This window comes from Malaclemys terrapin, chromosome 1 (assembly GCF_027887155.1).
Source record: "Malaclemys terrapin pileata isolate rMalTer1 chromosome 1, rMalTer1.hap1, whole genome shotgun sequence".
NCBI classification, from domain to species: Eukaryota; Metazoa; Chordata; order Testudines; family Emydidae; genus Malaclemys; species Malaclemys terrapin.
In genome coordinates this window covers 140,142,563-140,160,793 of record NC_071505.1, presented here as the reverse complement: position 1 = coordinate 140,160,793, position 18,231 = coordinate 140,142,563, and the positions used below count along the sequence as shown (strand labels likewise).

The 18,231-nt window shown below is 50.9% G+C and overlaps 1 protein-coding gene and 1 gene segment (V, D, J or C); one reads left to right on the top strand and one right to left on the bottom strand.

Moving 5' to 3' along the window:
• The first annotated feature begins 840 nt into the window (after window positions 1–840).
• On the top strand, window positions 841–1,773 carry LOC128843753 (taste receptor type 2 member 7-like). Its single transcript, XM_054040857.1, has one exon. The coding sequence runs from the start codon at window positions 841–843 to the stop codon at window positions 1,771–1,773; it is 933 nt and encodes a 310-aa protein (XP_053896832.1).
• A 3,890-nt stretch (window positions 1,774–5,663) lies between these two features.
• On the bottom strand, window positions 5,664–13,331 carry LOC128833115 (T cell receptor alpha variable 3-like). The segment is given in 4 exon segments: window positions 5,664–5,717; window positions 11,499–11,818; window positions 12,146–12,228; window positions 13,249–13,331. Coding segments are annotated over 4 exon segments (540 nt in total).
• Window positions 13,332–18,231: the final 4,900 nt, after the last annotated feature.

Here is an 18,231-nt window from a genome sequence, read left to right as displayed (position 1 = left end):
TCAAGCCATTGAAGACCCACCAAGAAATTTTGGCAACCTATAGGGGATGCCAAGCACAGGAAAGTCCTGCTGTACCTCACAGAACAGCATGAGGTGGTCAAGAGCTTAGTGAGCCCTGTCACAGTTAGAATTGTCATACACTGCCACCATGACATCAGTGCCACTTCAGTCCATCCAATTCTCATGCTACCAACTGTCACTGACTTCCATAGGATTTACTCTTACCGTGGTGGGAAGAAGGAGCAGGGTCTGTGGGTTTCATTACATTTTTCAAGCACAGCTCCCAATAGAACTTATCTGGTGAGCAGTGCTGGTGCTAGTCCATTGAGGCCCCTAAGCAGGAATATCCCTCCCCCCGACATACACACACATGCACACAATACTAAAACAGGCACATTCTTATCATACAAAAGTGAAAGGGGGATGCTTGAGCTGCTTGTGGCCCTAAGCAATTGCTTCATCTTACTTATGCCTAGCCCCAGCTCTGCCAGTGAGATAACCTAGAAGTCAAACAATTAAAATAAACAAGTGGGAGAGAGGGAGAGGGAAGAGAAAGAAATTAAAGGAATGAAGAAAGAAATGAAGATTTTCACAGAAAAGGCACAGCACTCTGGAAAGAAATGGATAAATATGGACAGTAGATGAGGTCATCAGTAACAGAATCCTTCTGGAGATTTGCATCCCTATGAATGCAGTTCCTACCCTTAGAAAAAGCTTAAACCAACAGTGTCATTACCAGACACATCCCAGCAGACCAGCACAAGAGTCACAATTTCCCTTTTTGCAGTTTTTCCAAGAACAGAAGAATCACCGCAGGTTTGGAAAACAACAGTTAGAAAGATGCTTACTCCAGTTGGTCTCATCTCTATGATACTTTTGGGACTTGAGTCCCTTGTTGCAAGCCTGGCAAATGGATTTATTATAGTTGTGATTTTCACTGGCTGGATTAAAAGCAGAAAGGTGGCCTCCTGTGAGCTCATTCTGACCTCCCTGAGTATCTCCAGGTTTCTCCTACAATGGATTGTAATGCTGAGCAACGTCATCTATATCGTTTTTCCAAGGACTTCTGCACTAGGATGCAAACACAAAGGATTCGGAATCCTGTGGAATTTTCTAAACATGGTCAGTCTCTGGTGTGCCGCCTGGCTTAGCGTCTTCTACTCTGTAAAGATTGCCAACTTCACCCGACCCTTCTTTCTCTGGTTGAAGCTGAGAATTGCTTGGCTGGTGCCAAGGCTGCTCCTGGGGTCCCTGATGGTTTCCTTGGTCAGTACCATCCCATTAGTCTGGACTGATGTTGGGTTTGATCTGTGCAACTCAAGAAAAATCCCGGAAGGAAACAGAACCTTGAATGATACTAAGGATATCCCATATCTCTTCTTTATGCCTATGGAAATCATTGTATCTGCCATCCCTTTCATCATATTCTTATTTTCATCCATCCTATTGCTCATCTCTCAATGGAAACACACCAAGAAAATGAAAAACAATGTTACTGGTTTGAAAGATCTCAGTGTGGCGGCCCATACCAATGCCATGAAATCTCTGCTCTCCTTTTTTATCCTCTTCATTATATATTTTGTGACTATAATAGTCATCTTGGCAGGCACAATCAGATTTCAAAACCCTGCCCGTTTATCTTATGAAGTTCTACTTTCTGCATATCCTTCTGGACACCCCATTGTTTTGGTTCTGACCAATCCAAAACTGAAACAGTTGTCAGTGAAGATTCTGCATCAAATCAAATGCCAACTAAGAGAAGGGACTTCATAAATCCTATTACAACACCCCAAAGAGGGGCCCTTTCACTCGCATCCAACATAGGAAGGGAATCAAATCCGTATTCTGCATTTCACATTAGATATTTTTCTCTATACTATTCCTCAGAGCGATTATTTGCTGAACTGCAGCTTCACTCCCAGCCCTGCATGGAAAGGCTCCCACCTTTGATAAGCTCTCCATCTCTCCTCCCACAGATCCTTACTTAATAACCACTCATTCCATGTTACCCTACTGCAGCCCCCTTATCTGAATTCTTGTCCTGTATTTCAGTTTGGAAGTGTTCAGTTATAATCTCTGTGTCTTATTCTTTCTTTGGCACAAACCAATATATATAGGCAATGCTATTTAAATCGCTACTAACAAGGGTCATAATTAATACTTTTCTATTAGGGTCTTACTTATGGATGCCCTCATTAAACATTTGTGAAATGCTGGTGTCTGAAATCAGGTGCAATTTCTTGTGTAAGTATAAAATTGAATCATAGACACTAGATCAGGGGCACAGCGGCATTGTAGGGGGGTGGTCACCTGCTCCTGCCCTGAGGGGTTTAAGACAGCCCTGGGAGTGGGCTGTTGCAGGACAAAGTAGCTATGAGGCTGACTGGGGAAGCAGCTGCAGCTGGGCCACGCCCCAATCAGGCCTCAGCTGGCCCTATATAAAAGGCTAGGGAAGCCAGGAGCTGACACAGTCTCTCTCTGGCTGTAGCGGGAGAGGGACCTGAGCAGAGTACCTGAGTGGAGCAGAGCTGGGGAAAGGCAGAGGAACTGGGGAGGCTCCAGCCTGGAAAGCTCCAGGCTGCAGCCTAGCAGAAGGTCAATGGGTACTGGGGGTTGCAGAGGGCAGCCCAGGGGTAGGCAGAGGCAGCAGGTCCAAACCCAACCTTGCCGGTGATGGGGGGGCCATGTGACTTTGTGGCGGGGGAGGGCGGATAGAGATCTTATGCAGCGGTCCTTGTCCTAGATCACAAAGCCACGCAGCAGGGGATCTGTAACCATCCTCCCCTGCCACAAAGTCACATAGCCCCCACACACAGAGTCCTGAAAAGGAGGGGTGGCAGGCTCCGTTGAAACAACCAGTCCACCACTGTGGACCTCTCTTGGAGCAGGAGCCTATCATTCCTCGAGTTTAGAAGCGTTCTTTCCATCAGTACGCCCGCTACCCACCACAGTCTGCATCCCACTTTCAACACTTAACCATGAAATGCGTAATAAAGAAAACGGTGTTCATTAACAAAGTTCCATGTCTTTTATTTTTAAACGTGTGTTGGAAGTGGGGGGACGGGGTGAACGGAGTATGTAGCTGGAGAGGATAATCAACAGTAAGTGGGTAAAGAAACGGGGGCAGGTTCAGGTTCTCTTTAAACAAACTTAATAGTCACAGGTTACCCTGCTCACTGAGGAACCTAGCTTTCAAAACCTCCCGGATGCACAGCGCATCCTGCTGGGCTCTTCTAATCGCACGGCTGTCTGGCTGGGCGTAATCGGCAGCCAGGCTATTCGCCTCAACCTCCCACCCCGCCATAAAGGTTTCCCCCTTGCTCTCACAGAGATTGTGAAGCACACAGCAAGCTGCAATAACAATGGGGATATTGATTTCGCTGAGATCACAGCGAGTCAGTAAGCTTCTCCATCTCCCCTTGAGACGTCCAAAAGCACACTCCACCACCATTCTGCACTTGCTCAGCCGGTAGTTGAAGAGTTCTTTTTCACTGTCCAGGGCGCCTGTATAGGGCTTCATGAGCCAGGGCATTAGCCGGTAGGCTGGGTCCCCGAGGATCACTATAGGCATCTCCACATCCCCAACAGTTATTTTCTGGTCCAGGAAGTAAATACCTTCCTGCAGCCATCTAAACAGACCAGAGTTCCTGAAAACACGAGCGTCATGAACCTTGCCCGGCCATCCCACGCTGATGTTGGTAAAATGTCCCCTATGGTCCACCAGTGCTTGCAGCATCATTGAAAAGTAGCCCTTTTGGTTAATGTACTGGCTGGCCTGGTGGTCCGGTCCCAGGATAGGGATTCCATCTATAGCCCCACCGCAGTTTGGGAATCCCATCGCAGCGAAGCCATCTATGATGACCTGGACGTTTCCCAGGGTCATTACCTTTGACAGCAGTAGCTCAACAACTGTGTTGGCTACTAGCATCACAGCAACCCCCACGGTAGATTTCCCGACACCAAAGTGATTCGCGACTGACCGGTAGCTGTCTGGCATTGCAAGCTTCCAGAGGGCTATGGCCACTCACTTCTGGACAGTCAGGGCTGCTCGCATACAGGTGTCCTTGCGCTTCAGGGCAGGGGACAGCAACTCACAAAGTTCCAGGAAAGTTCCCTTCCATATCCGAAAGTTTCGCAGCCACTGTGATTCATCCCAGACCTGCAGCACTATTCGGTCCCACCAGTCCGTGCTTGTTTCCCGGGCCCAGAATTGCCGTTCCACAGCATCAACATGACCCATTGTGATCATGAAGTTCACTATGCGGGGTCCCGTGCTTTGCGAGAGTACTGTGCCACTCTCAGAATTCATGTCCTCAGCGCGCTGCCGTAGCCTCCTCTCCCGATTTCTCAGCATTTGCCTCTGGAAAAGGTGGATGAAAAGCTGTGAGGTGTTGACAACGGCCATAACTGCAGCGATGGTCACAGCGGGCTCCATGCTTGCAGTGCTGTGGCGTCCGCGCTGTCACTCACCAGAAAAGTGCGCGAACTGATTGCCCGCCGGCGCTTTCAGGGAGGGAGGGCGGGAGTGACGGTTGGATGATGACAGTTACCCAAAACCACCCTTGACACATTTTTTTCCCCAGCAGGCACTGGGGGCTCGACCCAGAATTCCAATGCGGAAACTGTGGGATAGCTGCCCACAGTGCACCGCTTCCAATGTCGACGCTTGCCCCGTTAGTGTGGACTCACAAAGTCGAATTACTGTCCTTAGTGTGGATACACACGTTCGATTTTGTAATATCGATTCCACATATTCGATTTAAGTACAATCGAAATACTCTCGTAGTGTAGACATACCCCTAGAGAGTGGTTGTCCACGCCGGCACTTACGACAGTATAACTTATGTTGCTCAGAGCGGTGATTTACTCAGCCCCCTGAGAGACATAAGTTACTCTGACATAAGCTGAAATGTAGACATAGCCCTGGTAGGAGAGAAGAAGGAACAAGGAAAGGTTCAGAAAAAGAGGAGGAGAGAGGAAGAATCGAGGCCGGCTCCAGGCACCAGCGAAGGAAACAGGTGCCTAGGGCAGCCAATAGAAAGTGGCGGCACGTCCAGGTCTGCGGCGGCAATTTGGCAGCGGGTCCTTCAATTCAGTCGCTTTGCTTCAGTCTTTGGCGGCAATTCGACGGCGGGTCCTTCAACCCTCTCTTGCTCTTCGGCGGCACTTCGGCGGCAACGCAATCGTTTTTTTTTTTTCCCTTTCCTGCTTGAGGTGGCAAAAAAGCGGGAGCCGGCCCTGGGCAGAAGAGAAGATAGGGAATGGAGAGGAGGATACATAGGGACAGGGGAGGGAGGTGTTAGAGCAAGATGGAGTGCAGCTTATGCAGGAGGCAGGGCTGTGCATGGGTGTGGGGGAAGGGAAGTTCTTTCCCTTTGCTGGGAGGTTTATGCTAAGCACTTTTGGCAGTTGAGTCACTGTGTGATCTTGCTTAGCACAGTAATATGTGCCTGAGTCTTGCACCTGGGCACTCTCTGCAGACAGAGACAGGACATTGTTTTTTGTCCTACTGCTCTGGAAGTGACTTTTAAATGGCTTCTCAATATTTTCACTGGAGCCTTCCGTAGAAAACACAACCAGCTGCAGCCTTGTGTCCATTCCCATGGCCTGTTTGTACCAGTACATGTAGGTGAAACTGGTTGATTTTTGGGAGCAGTTCAGTGCTAGTGTCTGTCCCTGACTGACCACCATGTCTGGGGACTGAAGGACGGCCCATCCTGTGAGGAAACAGAAATAAAATGAGATGAGAGTTTCATGGGATTATATTGGAGAAATGGGGGAATTTCCAGCTCGTGATCAGGAAACATTGCCAAAGGTGAGGGCGATCTCTGCATGGAAAGGGGTGGAAGCCTTATTGCTGCATTCATTTTATAATCTCACGGTAGAAAGTGTTGGAGAATATAACACTGGAAACCACCCCGCAGGGGCTAGGGATGGGAGCAATGTTAAAGATGGTCTGTCACATCTCTATTGTCTCCAAAAATGAAGAGATCCATAGACTCCGTCATGTGCTTTTGCTTAATTAAAAAGCTTTCACTTACCCAAGGGGGACAGACCAAGAATAAAGAGCAAATGGGGAACCATTGGGTAGCTGCTCATCTGGCTGGGGATCTGGCTGAGACAGCTGCATAGACACACACAGCCTGAGCCTGAGTCAGAACTTCCAGCCACTGGCCAACCAGGGAGCAGAGACGTGTGAGACAGGAAATGATATGAGAGAGAGAGAGAAAGAAGAAAAGAAAAAAAACTGAATAGGAGGAGGAAAGAATGAGAGAGAATTTTATACTGGGGGGGGGGGGGGGCTAAGCAGAATGAGGATATTAAATGGCAGAATTATAATTAGCAGGTGATATGACCCTTGTGCAGCTGTGCGTGGGATATTATTTGTAAGTGTGGGGTGTATTTCTGAAGGGTAGGTGCATTTTGTGTCTTTTTTTTTTTCAATTCAGTGAGTGAACTGAAAGCTGGAGAAAAGAGGCATCAGGAGAACCAAACAGTGAGATACTTAGATTGAGTTTTTTTGTCTCTTCCTCTGGATAACACTCTCCTCTCGATACTCCCACTATACACACAAACATGTGGGGTCATCACTTTTTGGGCCACTTAGATCTGCCCATTCATTTCACACAGGTAGTGAATCGTCAGCAGATAGGAATGGCTTTACTCTCTCCTAGAGCTGGACTGGAACCTGTTGTGTTGTTCTCCACATGAACAGAAGAAAAGCTTGTGCTAAATAAATATGTTCCTTCATTGATAACTTTACATTCACCTGACAGCACAAACCAAGAGCTGCCCTTAGCTGCAGCAGACAGCTCTCTGATCACAGCAGTATTTCAAGCCCTGCATTTCTATATGAAGGTGACTCTTTGAATTCTCCAACCACACCCCAGACCCTGTCACAACTATAGCTGCTGCTCCACACACCTGTGGCCCAGAGTTGCAAGGTTTTTGATTGTCTGTAACTGGCCATTGTATTTCCAGCGCCATGTGCCCCAATGCAAAGACATCATTCCTGAGCTCACAAGGATGTACTGTTATAGCAGAAATAACACTGTATGGGCAGCTGTCTCAGACGTGATACACAGCAGTGGTGTTTGTGCGCACTCATCCCCAAATCAGCTGAGTATTTCATAGAATCATAGAAGATTAGGGTTAGAACAGATCTCAGGAACAGAGGCAGATTTATAGTAAAACACAGGGTTCTCTGGCACGGGCCCTCCCAATAACAGGGGACCCAAGGGCTGGGCACATGGAACATGACCAAAGCTGTGAATAGCCCCCAGAGTCAGTAACTCCCAGCCTGGGTGAAATCAAACCTGTGACCTGGGGTGAAAGGCTGCATGTCCTATTCTTGGTCCCATAAACCTGCCAGTGTCAGCAGAGAGTACAGGGGGGTTATTTTTGTTACTGAACCCTGGAGAACCCATCTGGTCATGGCCTGGCTTGTGTGTCTATACACCATTGCCCCCTGCTGGGAGGAATATGTCAGAGCTGCTAAGGCACGAACTAGCTTCCTGCTAAGGGTGGAGTGTAGGGTTACCATATTTTGTGCCTCCTAATGGAGGACACTCCCGGGGGGCCCCGGCCCCGCCCCCAACCCCGCCCCCGCCCCAACTCCGCCCCCTCCCAAAGTCTCCGCCCCCTCCCCTGCTTGAAGCCTGAAGCAGGTAAGGGGGAGTGTGGGGGGGAGGAGGCGCGGCCCAGGCTGGCCCCTGGCGGCTCCAGCCTGGGTCGGCTCGGGCCCTGGCCGACCACCCCCGGCTCCCAGCCCCCCGACCCCGGCCCGGCTCCCAGCCCCCCGACCCCGGCCCAGCTCCCAGCGCCGCGGGCCGGCTCCCGGCTCCCAGCTCCCAGCGCCGCGGGCCGGCTCCCAGCTTCCCGACCCCGGCCCGGCTCCCCGACCCCGACCCGGCTCCCAGCCCCGCGGGCCGGCGGCTCCCGGCTCCCAGCCCCGCGGGCCCGGCCCGGCTCCCAGCTCCCCGACCCCGGCCCGGCTCCCCAACCCGGCTCCCAGCCCCGCGGCTCCCGGCTCCCAGCCCCGCGGGCCCGGCTCCCCGACCCCGGCCTGGCTCCCAGCCCCGCGGGCCGGCGGCTCCCGGCTCCCAGCCCCGCGGGCCGGCGGCTCCCGGCTCCCAGCCCCGCGGGCCCGGCCCGGCTCCCAGCTCCCCGACCCCGGACCGGCTCCCCGACCCGGCTCCCAGCCCCGCGGCTCCCGGCTCCCCGACCCCGGCCCGGCTCCCAGCCCCGCGGGCCCGGCCCGGCACCATGCCCCCGGCCCCGCACAAAGAGGCCCCGGCCGAGCCTCACGATTTTCCCGGACATGCCCGGCTTTTGGGGATTTCCCCCCGGACGGGGATTTGAGCCCCCAAAAGCCGGACATGTCCGGGAAAATCCGGACGTATGGTAACCCTAGTGGAGTGGCACAATCCAACAGACTAACAAACTCATTGTTAGAAAATTATCCTGCTTTCTAATCTGATATATGTGTCCCCAGCTCAGTATTGGCCATAATGAAGAGAGACAGGATTGAAAGGAGGAGTTTCTGACCAAGCGGGCTGGCAGGACGGGGGTCATATTGTGGCCCTGTTATCTCCTGCACTGTGGCTCCCTGCAAGGCAGAAGTCAGTGGTGCTGTCCCTGGGGCTGGAATTGTTGTACTCCAGGGAAACACTGACTTTGGGGCTCACCAGGAAACAGCCTTGAGACCAGGCCCTTAATTTGTAAAGGGGGAGAGACTATGGGGAATGAGAGAGTAGAGGTGTAGAAATAAGGAGGGGAAGTGAGGAATGGGTTAAAAGAGGGGAAGTGAGGGGAGAGAACAGAGGGGAGAAAGCAGAAGAGCACAGAAGGACGGAAAGGTCTCCTACATCCACTTGAAATGGCTCCCCTTGCCCAATTTCATTCCATTGAAGGGAGGAGAATGAGAGGGAGGAGTGAATGAGGCGACAGGGAGAATGGGGAAGGGAAGGTGTGAGAGAAGAGGAGAGAAAAAAGGGAAAGAGAAAGAAATGAAAAGTGATTGTATCGGATAGAGACAAGGAGGAGAAAAGAACACGGGGAGGGTGAAGAGAGACAAGAAGAAAAGAGGACCGGATGAACAGAAAAAGATTTAGGGCATAGTGTCATGGACTCACAGGTTGTGCACACTCTTGGCCCTGTACGGTCCCTGGGGGGAACTTCCTTCAGTGTTAGATCCCTTCTCAGGGGTAAAATCTCTCTTGGGGGTTAAGGCCTGCCGCCTTCTGGCACTGCACCTCTCTGAGCTTTAGTACGCCTATCTCTCGCCATGGGCCCCCTCAGGGAGTCCACTCGCTCTGGATCCCCGAGGCCTCCACTCCCAGTGGGAATAATGCAACCCTGTTCTCTAGACCAATGCGACTCTCAGCCAGCGTAATACGGAAGGGTTTATTCAACATCTGAACACAGCATAGGAAACTCTCAGGGCCCTCAGTTCTGGCCTCCCTCAGCACAGTACATCTAAGTCTCCCCTACATCCAGGTGGGCTCTGCCTGCTCTCTCTCCCGAGTCCAGAGACCCTGCGCTTTCCAGCTGGGCATCCGATGTCACTAGCCCCAACAGCTCCTCCCTGTCCTTTGTCTTCCATCCCAGGTAAACAGGTCGCTGGGGCCCTCTCTCTTCCGTCCTTTGTTCCCCTCTGGCTGGAACTGGTTGGTCAGGTCACCAGGGTCCTCTCTCCTCAGCCCATTGTCCATCTGACTGCCAAGCTGGGGTGGGCCTCTTAGCCACTAAGTTACCAGTTGTTAATATTCCCCATTTTCCAGGGGTCCCAGCTGCTAGGCAAGGTCACAGCTGGTCCTCTGCAACTACAAACCCTCTCGCACCACCTTGTTAAATATGCAGCACACAGGGAAACTGAGGCACACACACTATTCATATAAAACACTACAAAAATCCCGAACTTCATCACAGACGGCTACGCTAGAGAGTTTACAGCGGCGCAGCTGCACCGATGCACCTCTGCCACTGCAAGGTCTCTAATGTAGCCTCTCTAAGCTGACCTGGAGAGAGCTCTCCTGTCAGCTTAACTACCCTAGTCCCAGAGAGCGGTTGTCCACGCCGGCACTCACAGCAGTGTAACTTATGTTGCTCAGGGAGGTGATTTACTCAGCCGCTGAGAGACATAAGTTACGTTAACATAAGCTATAGTGTAGATATAGCCTTAGTAGGAGAGAAGAAGGAAAGAGGAAAGGTTCAGAAAAAGAGGAGGAGAGAGGCAGAAGAGAAGATAGAGAATGGAGAGGAGGATACATAGGGACAGGGGAGAGAGATGTTAGAGCAAGATGGAGTGCATATGTAAGGGGACTGTTGCCCCTTACTAACATTCAGTGGGGGTGTTTTGGTTGGCTAGCTCCCAGCACTAAAAGGGGAGGGGTCGATGGGAAATCAGGACCCTGAGACTGACAATGGCGAGAGGCCAATGCTCCAGGTTATCCTGATTGACAGGGCGGGCAGGCTAATCAGCGAGACAGGAGGCCAGGGTGGGTCCCGTCCTCCGTAAGAGTTGGAATTGCTTGGGTCAGACTGAGTGGGGCCGAGTTAAGGAGAAAGCAGGGGCCCAAGCTGAGCTGGAGAGCAGAACTGTGCCAGATCCAGAGGGGCCAGAGGCGCAGCCACAGAGCCAGAGAGAGCAGATCCTGTGCAGGGAGCAGAGCTGCAGCCACAGAGCCAGGTGTGGTGAGCAAGTGTGGCCAGCCAAGGGGGGACCTTGGGCAAAGGGCTCAGCACAGAAAGACACCCCCAGACAAGGGCCCTTGCAGGCCAGACCGGGAGGGGGACCTTAACCTGACGGGGGACTGATGCTGGGAAGAAGGGTCCCACCACTCGAAGCCCAGAGGTGTGTGGCCACCACCATTGCAAGTGTTCAACCCGCAGCATACCTGCAGCACAGCCAGGACCTGAGAAGGAAATCTGGGACCTAAAAGGAACAGACTGTGGAGTGCCCTGATGTCCAGAGACACTGTTTGTGATGTTCCCTGCCACAGAGCGGGGTGATGTGTTTTCCTTTAACCTCTCCCATTTTTCCTTATTCTTTTCTTTAGATTAATTGTTAATTAAACAACTTGTATTTGTTTTAAATTGTATGGAATAATCAGTGGGACAGGGAGGTGCCCAGTGCAGAGAGAGTACCCCGGAGTGGGGACACGCTAGCCCCTGTCCTAGGTGACCACAGCAGGGTTGGGGGTTGAGCCCCCCAGGAATCCTGGGCCCAGCCTTGTTGGGGTTACGAGGACTCTGCCAGACAGGAGAGTGGAAGGGGAGCCCTCAAGGGCAGGGAGGCCTCTGGGTACAGGGAGTGGGAGCGAGGACTCAGATCCTTTCGCCAGCCCACTTCACCGGGGTAGTGCAGAAGCCAGGAAAGTTCCCCACAATAGCGGGACCATTCCCCCTCTTACACATATTATGCAGGAGGCAGGGCTGTGCATGGCTGTGGGGGAAGGGAAGTCCTTTCCCTTTGCTGGGAGGTTTATGCTAAGCACTTTCGGCAGTTGAGGCACTGTGTGATCTTGCTTAGCACAGTAATAGGTGCCTGAATCTTGCACCTTGGCACTCTCTGCAGACAGAGACAGGACATAGTTTTTTGTCTCACTGCTCTGGAAGTGACCTTCAAATGGGTTCTCTGGTTTTGCACTCCCGGAGCCTTCTACAGAAAACAACACCAGCTGCAGCCTTGCATCCTTCCCCACAGCCTGTTTGTACCAGTACATGTTGGTGTAAGTGGTTGATTTTTGGGAGCAGTTCAGCGTCAGTGGCTGTCCCTGACTGACCACCATGTCTGGGGGCTGACGGACGGCCCTTCCTGTGAGGAAAAAGAAATAAAATGAGATGAGGGCTTAATGAGATTAAATTGGAGAAATGGGGGAGTTTCAGGCTCATGATCCCCAGGAAACATTGCCAAAGGTGAGGGTGATCTCCCCATGGGAAGGGGTGGAAGCCTTATTGCTGCCTTCATTTTATAATCTCACTGTAGAAAGTGTTGGAGAATATAACACTGGAAACCACCCCGCAGGGGCTAGGGATGGGGGTAATGGGAAAGATGATCTGTCCCATCTCTACTGTCTCTAAAAATGAAGAGATCCATAGACTCCGTCATGTGCTTTTGCTTAATTTAAAAGCTTTCACTTACCCAAGGAGGACAGACCAACAATAAAGAGCAAATGGGGAACCATTGGGTAGCTGCTCATCTGGCTGGGGATCTCGCTGAGACAGCTGCAGACACACACAGCCTGAGCCTGAGTCAGAATTTCCAGCCACTGGCCAACCAGGGAGCAGAGACGTGTGAGACAGGAAATGATATGAGAGAGAGAGAAGAAAAGAAAAAAATGGATAGGAGGAAGAAAAAATGAGAGAGAATTTTGTACTGAGGGGCTAGGCAGAATGAGGATATTAAATGGCAGAACTTTTGAGGTGGAAGGGAGTTATTGAACAGTGAGAGAATTGTAATTAGCAGGAGATATGATCCTTGTGCAGCTGTGCGTGGGCTATTACTTTTAAGTGTGGGATGTATTTCTGAAGGGTAGGTGCATTTTGTGTCTTTTTTTTTTTTTTTCAATTCAATGAGTGAACTGAAAGCTGGAGAAAAGAGGGATCATGAGAACCAAACAGTGAGATACTTAGATTCAGTTTTTTGTCTTCTCCTCAGGGTAACACTCTCCTCTCGATACTCCCACTGTACACGCAAACGTATGGGGTCATCACTTTTTGTGCCACTGAGATCGGCCCATTCATTTCACACAGGTACTGAATCAAGTATCAGAGGGGTAGTCGTGTTAGTCTGGATCTGTAAAAAGCGACAGAGGGTCCTGTGGCACCTTTAAGACTAACAGATGTATTGGAGCATAAACTTTCGTAGGTGAATGCCCACTTCATCAGAAAGCTTATGCTCCAATATATCTGTTAGTCTTAAAGGTGCCACAGAACCCTATGTTGCTAGGTGCTGAATCGTCAGCAGATAGGAATGGCTTTGCTCTCTACCAGAGCTGGACTGGAACCTGTTATTCTGTTCTCCACATGAACTGAAGAAAACTTGTGCTCCTTCACAAATATGTTCCTTCATTTATAACTTTATATTCACCTGACAGCACAGACCAGGGCCTGCTCTTAGCTGCAGCGGACAGCTCTCTGATCACAGCAGTATTTCAAGCCCTGCATTGCTATATGAAGGTGACTCTTCGATTTCTCCGACCATACCCCCTACCTTGTCACTACTATAGCTGCTGCTCCACTCACCTGTGGTCTAGGGTTGCAAGGTTTTTGATTGTCTGTAACTGGCCATTATATTTCCAGCACCATGTGCCGCAATGCAGAGACATCATTCCTGAGCTAACAAGGACGTACTGTTATAGCAGAAAAACACTGTATGGGCAGCTCTCTCAGATGTGGTACCCAGCAGTGGTCTTTGTGCGCATTCATCCCCAAATCACCTGCGTATTTCTTCTCATACACCTCTGATTAAACCTAAATATTAGGGGATTTTATCTGCATTGGAATGCCAGACACAGGAGCGCTGCCAGCTTTTTTGCCGCCCTAGGCGGCGGAAGTCCCGCCCCCAAAATGCCACCCCCGACAGAGGCGGCGGAAGGTCCCGTCCCCGAAATACCGACGATGACCTGGGTGGCTGAAGATCTGGCTGCCGCAGTTGCTGCCCCCCAAATGTTAGCGCCCTAGGCGATCGCCTAGGTTGCCTAATGGGTTGCGCCAGCCCTGGCCAGACAGCATTGCCTTTAGCCAGCCATTTTCCACACTGATCATGTCTCTCCATCTACTTCTCATCATGCCATCAGCTGCCCCTTCTCTGTACTCTGTATAATGGAGATTACACACCTGTGACACTGACAATCTGATGTGTCAGGGTCTCCTGAAGCCCTAGGTGAAGGTACATTTGCAGGCTCGGGACCAACACTCACTCACCCTTATACAGATTGTCCCCCCACTGACACTACCCTCATTTGCTGCTGGTCACATTGGAGATTTGTTCAATGGACAGTGTCATCATTATGGCACTCGAAGGAGGGTGCAGCCAGACCTCTTCCTCTCCCTCTCTGCCCCTAGTGGTGCTCAGCAGCAGGAAAGGGCACCTGCCAGGGACTGGTATGGTGAACTGCTCTGACTCCCTTATTCTCCCAATTATTTTGGTGCCACCTCTCTGCAGCTCTATCACACTGTCCTTCTTGGCTGCAGGCCCAGCAACACAAGGCCGTGTGATTTGATTGGAGGTGAGGAATCACCAGGACGAGTGGGAATGAACTCAGTGACTGAATTTTGGAATAAGTCTCAAGGAAGGAAGAAAGAAAAGGGGTGGGGGGAAGAAATATAAAAGTATAGAGACAGAGAACGGAGGGCAATGGAGAGAAACCCCCTAACCCAGAGACTGATGGTGTGAATGGGCCAGGGATCTGATATGGCAGCTCCCGGATATGTTTACAGCCCTTTTGGAGACATCCCATATATCCCAGAGAGTTTGTCTGGGAACCCTGGCCCTGCCATTGCCTTCTGATTCCTAGGCACAGACAGCTGCTTCTACTTTCTCCCCTGCTTCTGTCTCTGGGATTTTGCTTTCTGTCTCTGGGCTCCATGTCACAATGCAGTGATGCAGGTGCAGTAATACACAAATGAGTGAAAGGTTGTTCCATTTTAAGTCCCAGTTTTTCTTGCTCCTCAGGGCTGTCATGGGCTTGGCTGTGAAGTTGGTCCCAGATATATTCCCGGTAGAGTAGAAGAGTCCCTCCAGCCCACTGCTGGTACCAGTACACCCACTTGCAGAGGAAGGGCAGCTGCTCCACTTAGAGGGAGCCGAACCCTGGAGAAAAATGGGAAAAAACTGACAAAACCATAAGGGGACAAATGAGGGTAGAATATGAAGAGAGAGAGAGAGAAAGAAGGGAAAGATTAAATGAAAGAAAATTAAAAAAATTGGAAAGAGTGATGAAAGAGGGAGAGAAACACTGAGAAGCAGAAAAAGACAGAAAACAGAAAGGACAGTCACCTTTCTTGTGGGAGATTCGATGTCCCTGTAGACTGAACAGACAGGGCATGCACTAGGAGACTCATCTGGGATTCACTCTTGGGTCTCACAGATCTCAGGTGGATGCATTTTACCCACAAGTCACTGCTGCTTGATGATTCACTTCCTAACCCCCCCAGTGTCTCAAAGCAGATGAGATGTTTCAGAATCTCCTGGAGACAGGTGCCCCGGTCCCTTTCTTCTGGATGATGCCTTCCTGCTACTAACATGGGAATGAGATTTTCTTCTGAGGAATGATGATGAGGAACACACCATCAAGATAGCACACATGTGTCTCTACATAGCAGGCCACAGATCCTAGGTACAGATACGGGACTGACACCCAGTAAATAGACACAACTACAGTCACTCTGGTGCAGGCCTCATATGCATTTAATTCAGATTTTCATATTGTAGCTGATTTTTATATTATCTTTCTCTCAGTGTATGTGTGTGAGTGCAGGTGTTTATCAGTCTATTTTCTGGGAAGAAAGACAAAGAAACCAAAAAATACACCATTTCTTATTTTAATAAACCTAACTGGTTAAAGGTTACACCTCTGAGCAAATAATCCAACATGTGCAGAAGGCACTGAGCAGCGTGGGGCGTGTCAGTGTAACACATTGGTTAGTGTGTGTGATCATGGCTCCCCCTAACGATGGGCTGGCAGAGCTGATGAGAGTGAATAGGAAAAGGAGAGAACACACATGACCGGAGTGCAGGTGTGTCCTGTGTGGGGGGTGCATATGAAGGAGAGAGTTAGCAGCGTGTGCAGCAGGGAGAAACGTGATGGGGGCTGCTGCTGATGGGAAGAATAACGGTGTCCCTGACTGACAAGGAGTTCTCCCTTGAGGGGTCTCTGCACTGTTGATTTTAGCCCATCTCCCTCCCACTGGATAACTAACCAGTCCCCCCCAGAACCTCTTGGTTTCAGATTCCTGGTGCTGGGATATGGTTCCCCCATTGGAAGAGACATCTCTGAACCAGGGGAGGTTTTTTGTGGCCATCTCCACTCTGTTCTCTCACTGTGCCCTGTGCTGCAGGTGCAGTAGATGGTCTGGGACTGAGTCACATTCTTTATCTCCAACCTGAGCTCCGTGTTACTGACCCGCTCAGACCTGTAGGATGTTTCCATCAAGGATATTTCCTCAGGGCCACCCTTGGTTCCTGATTGCACCAGGAAGTGCAGCTGGCTTTGGACATCCTGCAGATACCAGCTCATCCAGGGGTAGGTTGTGTCCTTCAAGGTGCAGGTCACTGATTCCGATGCTCCCAACTGCACCATTAAATATGGGGATGACTGCTCCACTAATCTGCCTCCTGCACCTGAAAGACAAATGGGGATACCCCATAGGGTGATGAACCTCTTCAGGGAGCCTGACCCCACCTGGGTGGCTGCTGCAGGGATTCCCAGTCACACCTGAGAGGGCAATGGCCAGCAGCCCCATTAGCAGAGAGAGGAGCTGCAGCAGCTCCATGTCCCCGTCAGAATCTGCACAGGAAAGTGTATGTGGGGTGTTTTCAGAGCCCGGGGAGAGGCGAGGATGAGATTCTCACATCCCTTCTTTGTAATGAATAGGTTTGGCCAGAGGTGTCAGTGTTGATAAATGTATAAGTCCAGAGCATCTGCTCTATTTATGTGACATTCCCAGACTAAGGGGAGCAGCTCTGCCCACCTGGGCAGTAAAGGGAACTGAGAAAATTTGAGGAGCTCAGGCATATCCTTCCCCTAGAGAACAGTGGCGGGTTTGTGCGCGCGCGCACACACACACACACACACACACACAGAGGCACCCCTGCATTCCTGCATGCCACCTTGTCCAGCCTGTTCTGTCAGGCAGTGCTGCACTGCAGGCGCAAGGGAGTCTGTATACTCGGGAGCTCTATTATCCCATCCTGTGCATGAAGCATATATGTTAAAAGCATGGAGGGCAGATGGGATCATTTTTAAAAGAGCTCAAGTTTGAGCTGAAAAAGAGAACACTTGATTATCCTTACGTAGCAGATCTGGGACATGTTGAATGCATGGGGATTGCTCACTTTTTTTAGAAAAAATTGAATTTTGACAATGCCCCCCATATGACATGTAGGTAGGACCAAATTGAACATGATTCCCTACAAGAGCAGCAGAAAAAGGGAACAGGTAGCCTTTTCTTAGATCTTAATTGCTTCATACATGAGACCACAGGAGATATTGGCATTAGTTGGGTCTCTTGGGGGATGTACCAATGAGTCCTATAATTGTGCTTTATTTAAAACTGTGTTTAAAATTGTAAGCTATTACTTTACATTTTGGGAGGTTTTCCTGGTCCTGTTAGTGGGCTCTGTAGGGAAGAATGTGATCTGGACCTAGCAACATTCAGTCTGCAGCCAGCCAGCCTAAAGTAAGGTAGGGTCAGGGCCGGCTTTAGGAAGTGCAGGGCCCAATTCGAACATTTTCGGCGGGGCCCCGACAGGGATGACTAACAAAAAAAAAACATGTTAAAAAAAGCCTTTAATTTCTTCCATGTATTATTTACTTTCCATAACTATATAAATAATAAAATTATATATTATGTACATTGCATCATATATGCTGTTGATCAGTTATTAATGAGATCCGTTTCACATGTGTGGGTCCCTGCCACTCCCTGGGTCTTTATCTTATATAGGATCTTATTACCCTCCCACCCCCTGTTCCGATTTTTCACACTTGTTGTTTGGTCACCCTAGGGTGTGCACATGTGTGGGTCCCAGCTGCTCCCTGCCCCCCTCATTGAAGCAGGTGTGCAAGGTTACTGCCCTGGGAACTGCAGGGCACCAATGGACATGGGGTGGCAGGAGGCAGGGCAGGGGCTGACTGGAGGTAGGGTCTGGCTGCAGACAGGGCAAGGGGTGCGGGGCAGGCTGAAGACAGGGGTGTGTGGGGTGGGCTGGCTGGCTCCAGGCAGGGCTGCAGGGGGGTGCTGCAGGGGTTGGGAGGGCTGGAGACAGAGGAGTGTGGGACTGGCTGGCTTCAGGCAGGGGGGTGCGGCAGGGGTTGGCTGGAGACAGGGCAGGTGGTGTGGGGATGGCTGCAGGCAGGGCAGGGGGTGCAGGGATGGCTGCGGGCAGGGAAGGAAGTGCAGGGCTGGTGCGGGCAAGGGGGTGTGTGGGGCTGTCTGGCTTCGGGCAGGGCCGCAGGGGGGTGCGGCAGGGGTTGACTGGAGACAGGGCAGAGGGTGCAGCAG

Bases quoted from the DNA above. Each gene is read 5' to 3' on its own strand.
- LOC128843753 (XM_054040857.1), top strand. From the start codon at position 841: ATGCTTACTCCAGTTGGTCTCATCTCTATGATACTTTTGGGACTTGAG.